The 7770-nt window shown below is 45.1% G+C and overlaps 1 protein-coding gene across 2 annotated transcripts in view; it reads left to right on the forward strand.

Moving 5' to 3' along the window:
* RPTOR (regulatory associated protein of MTOR complex 1) overlaps positions 1-7770 on the forward strand; it is a 411258-nt gene that overhangs the window by 306353 nt on the left and 97135 nt on the right. For both annotated transcript variants that reach the window (XM_068263876.1, XM_068263877.1), the window contains exon 9: positions 2184-2328. In XM_068263876.1, the coding sequence (XP_068119977.1) occupies positions 2184-2328 (145 nt within the window). The remainder of the gene's footprint in view (positions 1-2183; positions 2329-7770) is intronic.

Raw genomic sequence — 7770 nt, forward strand, 5'->3', positions numbered from 1 at the left:
AGGAGAAGGAAGATAGATAAAATCATTAATTTATATTCGCTTTCAGTGTCATTTAAAGGAGTTTTTCAGCTGCATTTGCATGTTGTAGGTAGTGATCAGACCCTGGGGGTGGCATACAGACTAAACTCTAGGGGGGAAATTTCAACCTACAGTTGTAGAAGTCTGTGTCTCAGGAAGTGGCTTTTGAAGGGGCTCCTGGCCAGGTAGAGGTTAAAGCAGGGCTGTGGAGTCAGTACAAAAATCATCCGGCCCTGACTCTTCAGTTTATGAAACCACCGACTCCCACTCCAGGTTCCCAAAATTGCTTCGTCTCCGACTACTTATTCAAGTGTTTCTCAAACCTGTCCTTTTGTCTCCCCAACGGTGAATGTTTTCCAGCAAACTCACCTATTCACAGGTGGGGTAATTAGTGTTTCAACTATATGAAATCCACCCAGCTTAGACAGTAATTACCCCACCTTTACATAGGGGAGGTTGTCTGCAAAACATGCGCCGTTGGGAAGTCACGAGGACAGGTTTGAGAAACTTGTCTGTGGATTTGGTTCACAAATACTCCGACTCAGTTTATTGAAACCTCCGACTTCAGGTACCCAAAATTGCTCCGACTCCACAGCCCTGGGTTAAAGGTTATTACATTTCTGCTGATTGAGGGACTCTTCTACACAGATTAAACAGGCTCTGTGCCCACCTAGGACTGTGGAGCTGGGGTTATGTGTTTTTGTTTGTAGCATAGTTGTTCCTCTGCTTGTGGTTGGATGGTCGAAGTGAACACAGGCTGGTGTCGCAGTTCTTTTCTCCGTACAGCAGCCTCCCGCTGTCTGCCTCTCCGCATCCTTCATTGTACCAGCCGCATGTCTCTGCTTCCATCCGCTGGCTTTTGTGCTAATGGAGCTCTCATTGCGGCTCAAGGACAATGGCCGTATTATGTAGAATATGCCGCGCTGTCTCGTCTGCCAGCGGCGGTCGTTCAGCAATGCTGAGATGAGGAGGAGAGCGCTACTAAAGGGGCACTCTGTATATACGCAAATATACATAATAATCTGATTGATTTTATAAGGCGCCAACCTATTCCATGGCGCTGTACAAAGTAAGAAACTAATATGGAGTACATAATAGTACAGGCAGTGGTGTACACCAATATTTGAAATACAGAATTGGTCATTACAGTGACAAAAGTAACATGATGAATATATAAAAATTCTAAAGGGTCCCATACAATGGCCAATTTTAGCCATCGATCGATCGATTCTATGGAATTGATTGATCGGAAATCTATTCTATCAAATCTGTCGATCAATTTGCTGCAGATTTCGATGGATTCTATCTATCTGACATGATGGAAAATCTAGGTCGATCTGCCAGGCAACTGGTGTTGTTTAAAAGGAAACAAATCTTGCAGCCTTCATATCACTCACCTCGGGTTGACTTGAAGACTTTGAACTGGATCCTCTGGGTAATTGTCAGCCAGTGAAGAGCTTGACAGAGAGGGGCGGCGGAGGAAGATAGAGAAGAAAGATGAATGAGACGAGCAGCTGAGTTCAGTACCGACTGGAGCGATGCCAGTGTGTTAGTTGGTAGTCCACAATGCAGAATGTTACAATAGTCCAAACGATATATATTATAAGAGCATGTATTAACATTTTAGTGCATCTCAAGTGAGAAAAGGTCAGATGTGGGATATGTTTTTGAGTTGGAGATGGCAGGAGATGGTTATTGAGTGAATATGAGGAATAAAAGCGAGAGAGAGAGGAGTCAAATATTACCCCCAAGCACACCGTGCTTTGGGAACTGAAGTAATGGCAGTGTTATTAACATTTATTGTTATATCTGGCAGAGAGGTTGACAGCGACAGTGGAAAAATGATTAGTTTTGTTTTATTCATATTAAGTTTTAAGAAGGGTGTGAGGATGGAGTTAATTTCTGGGGCGGAGGGGTACACTTGTGTATCATCCGCATATGAGTGGTATTGAAACCCAAATGAGTTGATTAAGTTGCCAACACCGTGCATGGAGATGGAAATGGGAGGGGGCCAAGGACAGAGCCTTGAGGTTCCCTCAGAGATAACGAATGTGGATAAGATATGTGCATAACTGAACTAGACTGGTGGTGTTATTGCAGTGTTATATATGTTGCAGCCCCTATATGGGACATATTATTTCACTGATCTGTTTTCTTCCTCTCAGATCTGTTCCAGAAGCTCTTCCGTCAGGACTTGCTGGTGGCCAGCCTGTTCCGCAACTTCTTATTGGCTGAGAGGATAATGAGGTCATATAACTGTACCCCTGTGAGCAGCCCACGCCTGCCCCCCACATACATGCACGCCATGTGGTAAGTCCTGGCAGGAGCGTCTTAATGGGGGGGGGGGGGGGGGGGGGAGGGGCACCTCTGCCTATGAAATTCTGTTGCTAAGGTTTAATCCTTCTCATTTTTTTTACTTTTCAATCTGTATCGCCACATTTTGCAGACCCGGCAGGAAGTGCGCAAAGACCTTCACTAGATTGAATGTTGAACTCTCCTGAAAACCAGCGTACAGTGTGTGGAGGGATTTGAACTCTGATCAGATAATGAGGGGGTTCAATCTGTTGGCCATATCGACCAGTATATGGCAACCTTACAGAATACGTCCGAGCTAAACTAAAAAAAAACGAGATCTACTTACCTGGGGCTTCCTCCAGCCCCTGGCAGCCTGTCTGTCCCTCATTGCAGCTCCGTTGTCCCGGGATCCCCTGTGTTGCAGATGCCAACCTCACCAGGTCCGCACCTGCGTGATCGCGTTTTCGTGGTGTGGAGCGTTCTGCGCAGGCACAGTACCTCTGCTCAGAACTCTCCAGACCACGTGAGCGCGATCACGAGCCTCACACCGGTGCAGTAGCTGCAACGGAGGGGATCCCAGGACACTGGAGCTGCAGCGAGGGACAGGGGTTGGAGGGGCTTATACTCGAGTATAAGGCTATACATTTAGGTCTGATTCACTTCATAAAAGTATAGGGGCCGACTTATACATGAGTCACGGACAACACTGAGCGCACAGAGTAATGTGTGTGCTAATAGTGACATTCCCATTTGCTGCTGTGATGATACTTTTGGGAAAGGAAATGCCAACAAAACACAGGTCTGAAATCCTGGCCACAACAATTAACAAGGCAAGGGGGGGGGGGGGGGGGGGGGGAGGGAATACTGGGGCTGGGCTGCAGTTCAAATAGCTGATAAGACTGATAAGTCAATCCAACTGTTGGATTGACTTATCAGTCTTATCAGCTTTTTTGAACAATAGCAAAATACTTTTTTTTTTTTTTTTTTTTTTTTTATAGTTGTTTCAACTTGTTTCACAACAAAAGCTGTTTGACAATTGTGCTGCATAAAAGACCGCTGTTGAGCGTGTGAATGGGGCTTAACAGACAAGTTTGGCAAGATAGTTGGACAGATGGTTGGTAGGTGTGTAGGATCCGAAATGAACTTTTACTCATTGCATAACTGTGCTCCTTTCCTATTGTTTATAGGGCATTCCTCAAGCCAAATACTTTTTTGTTTTAATACTCTTAATTCCCTATAAACTAAACAAGCCTCGCCTACAGCTTTTCATAGAGCCTTGGCATTTTCAGACAGTACCAAGGGCTCATGAGAGCTCAGTCTGGGGAGGAGGAGGGGCAGTATTACTAGCCAGATATTTCAGTGGGAGGAGGAGGGGGGGGGGGGGGTTTAGATTTTTTCACAGGCTGAGTACTGAAGATGTAGATAAGCTTGCCTGTTAGTTTGCTACTAAACTGCTTTTAGATCTTTGTTTCAGTTGTTTGTGATGTACTGAAATATAATTATAAACACTTCATACATTTCAAAGGCTTTTATTGACAATTACATGAGCTTTATTCAGAGAGTCAGTATTTGCAATGTTGGCCCTTCTGTTTCAGGACCTCTGCAATTCGACTAGGCATGCTCTCAATCAACTTCTGGGTCAAATCCTGACTGATGGCAACCCATTCTTTCATAATCACTTCTTTGAGTTTCTCAGACTTAAGCAGCCCATACACTCAGCCGATTTTCTGGCCGACCGATCGATCGCGATCGATCGATCGATCGATCGCAAATCGGTTGGCCAATCGACCGATCGACGGCCGATTTCGATCGATTTCGATGGATTTCCATCGAACTAGCAGGGTGGAAAATTTAGGTCGATCTGATGAGATTGCTTATCAGTTTGCATTGGCCTTAATGGAAATCTGATGGCAAAAAAATGCCATCAGATCGAATTTCAACAGATTTCAAACTGAAATCTATTGGAATTCTATCCTGGTAAAAAATGTTCTAAAAACGCATCAGATAGATCATCAGATGCATTTCTTATCTGTCTGCTGCCAATCTGACGAGTGTATGGGCACCTTAAGTTGGTTTTTGTTTGTCCACCCGCCTCTTGAGGAATGACCACAAGTTCTCAATGGGATTAAGATCTGGGGAGTTTCCTGGCAATGGTCCCAAAATGTCAATGTTTTGGTCCCCGAGCCACTTGGTTATCACTTTTGACTTATGACACGGTGCTCCATCGTGCTGGAAAATGCATTGTTCATCACCAAACTGTTGTTGGATTGTTGGAAGACTTTGCTGTAGGAGGGTGTTTTGGTACCATTCTTTATTCGTGACTGTGTTTTATGGCAAAATTGTGAGTGAGCCCACTCCCTTGGATGAGAAGTAACCCCACACATGAATGGTCTCAGGATGCTTTACTGTTGGCATGACACAGGACTGATGGTAGCGCTCACCTTTTCTTCTGACAAGCCTTTTTCCAGATGACCCAAACAATTGGAAAGGGGCTTCATTGGAGAATATGACTTTGCCCCAGTCCTCAGCAGTCCATTCACCACACTTTCTGCAGAAGATCAATCTGTCCCTGATGTTGTTTTGGGAGATAAGTGGCTTCTTTGCTGCTCTTCTTGACACCAGGCCATCTTCCAATAGTCTTCACCTCACCGTGCGTGCAGATGCACTTACAGCTGCCTGCTGCCATTCCTGAGCAACCTCTGCACTGGTTGCACTCCGATCCCGCAGCTGAATCCTCTATTGGAGACGATCTTGGGGCTTGCTGGACTTTCTTGGACGCCCTGAAGTCTTCTTAACAAGAATTGAACCTCTTTCCTTGAAGTTCTTGTTGATCCTATAAATTGTTGATTTAGGTGCAATTTTAGTAGCCACAATATCCTTGCCTGTGAAGCCATTTTTATGCAATGCAATGATGGCTTCATGCTTTTCTTTGCTGGTCACCATGGTTAACAATGGGAGATCAATGATTTCAAGCATCACCCTCCTTTTAACATGTCAAGTCTGCCATTCTAACCCAATCAGCCTGACATAAGGATCATCAGCCTTGTGCTTGTCAACATTCTCACCTGAGTTATTAAGACGATTACTGAAATGATCTCAGCAGGTCCTTTAACCTCTTGAGGACTGCAGTGCTAAACCCCCCTAGTGACCCGGCCATTTTTAGTAAAATGTGCCACTGCAGCTCTAAGGCTAAGCTGCAGGGCTGCACAACACAGCACACAAGTGATTTCCCCCCTTTTCTCCCCACCAACAGAGCTCTCTGTTGGTGGGGTCTGATCGCCCCCAGATTGTTTTTTTTTTTTTTTTTTGACAAATATTTTTGTTACTGTTTTTAATTTAAATATATTCCCTCCCTCCCCACAGCCAGCCAATTATGGCAATCGGCTGTCATAGGCTTCTGCCTATGAGAGCCGATCGCTCTCCAGTGTCCCAGGAGGACAGCCGTGTCACACGGCTGTCCCCAGTACAGCACTGCTGCCGATCGCAGCGTTGTACATGTAAATAGACGGCGATCACGCCGTCTAACAGTCTCCTGCATTGAAGCTGTATGCAGCTAGATTTGCTGTGTAAACTATCTAAATTTTATATAAGATATATAGACAATTTACTTGTTATCGTTAGGTTTTCATCTCGGATCTGCTTTAAGTACCTAATTAGCAGCCTGTTTTATCTATTTACTTAGCTAGTTACATGTGAAAACAGCATGGCTCTCTATATTGTGTGAGCCAGCCATTATATATCAGCTGGAGTGTCTACTACTATCAGGAAAGTCCGTTCCATAGAGCATGGTAATGACGCAGCTCAGCTCTCTTAGAAAGCAGAATTAGGGCCCGTTCAGATCAGAAATGCAGATGGCCATGCGTGCGGAACGCGGTGCGGACCGCAACGCGTACGAACGCATGGCCATCCGCGTTTGTGTGCGTTGCGTGGCTGATCCCATCACTGAAAAGTGGAATGGGACAGCCACGCGTTTTTGCAAAATCTGCGTGGCAGCATGCGTTCCCGGACCGCACAGGTCCAGAACGCATGCAGTGTGAACATCAGACATTGCACTCTATGCAATGTCTGATGTCGTGCGTTTTGGCCACCTGCACGCGTTTCCAAAACGCGGCTGGAACGCGTGCAGTGTGAACGGGCCCTTAGTGTTATCTACTTTTTTTTTTTTAACAGCAGGTCTATGGAGAAATGTATGCTCTCCATATTAAATGACTCATATGGGGGTTAATGGAAAAGCATAATTTTCACTAAACTGCCCCTTTAATAATAATAATAATAATAATAATAATAATGACATGCTTAGGTTATGCTGTAATAATCTACTTGGGCTATGTGTGTGAGATCAGATGGAGATCAGACCGGTGGCATTTCCGCTGCGTTTCCACTGGTAATATTATTTCCTGAACGTTCCTCGCTGGAGATTACAATCACAGGCCAACGTTGCCACATTGATTTTTGATCATTTTTCTTAGAAGTCTTAAAAAAAGGAGATTTACCTTTAATCTTGGTGGAGGTGAAACCCAATCCGGCTGTCAGTCAAAACCCCCCCCCCCCCCCCCCCCCCCCCGCCGGAACTGGTCAATGTGACCTTCAGAGCGCATCAAGTTTTCTGGCCTGAATAACCCAGCTTATCTCGCGGCACGGATCACTGTCCTCTGCAGCTCAGAGCCGCTTTGTAGCTTAATGTGGACCTGAACTCTTGCACAGGGCAGAAGGAAACTGATAATGCATCCTGTATGTATTTAGAGAGTTTTGCCTATCTAATTCCCCCTCATCTGTGACTAATCACAAGTTGTAATTTGATCTGTCAGCTAATTGGTAAACACAGGATGTTAACAATATGTCTGCTTCCATGAAAGCCGGAAGTAGACACACTGCAGATTTATTGCAGGATTTGTATCAGATATAACAATTGTTTTTCTATAAAGATTATTATGCTGTGCTTATCTTTTAGAGCAGAGAGGAAGTTCCGAGTTCAGGTTGCTTTAAGATCCCCAGTTAATCTCGAGTCTGGCCGTGTGTGTCTGTTATATGGTTATGTGTCGGCCCGCAGTCGTACGTCTTCATCAGTCCGCACTGCGCAGGTCCGGGAACATGTCAGTAAATCACACGCCAAACGATAATTCCCCAGCTATAAAAGATCATCTGCGGCCGTTGGGCGTATTGATCCGCTAGCTTCATGGTTATTTAAATAGCGATGCTCTGAGGATGTGGAATCGTTCACCCCTTCCTGTTCCACGACTGCCCACCGCATGATTCCAGCGCTAATAAACCCGCTCTAAAGATGAACCTTTTTCTCATAGCCACCGGCGGGGGCCACAGCCGCCACTTATCATCAGGCTTGACACCGCATCGAGGAGTCTAATCGGTTGGCTTTAGACAAGATGAATGTTGTTCCTCTGGGCAGTTTTGCCAGTTTTATACGCATTTCAAAAAACAATATTTTAAATAAATCGTGCT

Source organism: Hyperolius riggenbachi, chromosome 12, assembly GCF_040937935.1.
Source record: "Hyperolius riggenbachi isolate aHypRig1 chromosome 12, aHypRig1.pri, whole genome shotgun sequence".
Lineage (NCBI taxonomy): Eukaryota > Metazoa > Chordata > Amphibia > Anura > Hyperoliidae > Hyperolius > Hyperolius riggenbachi.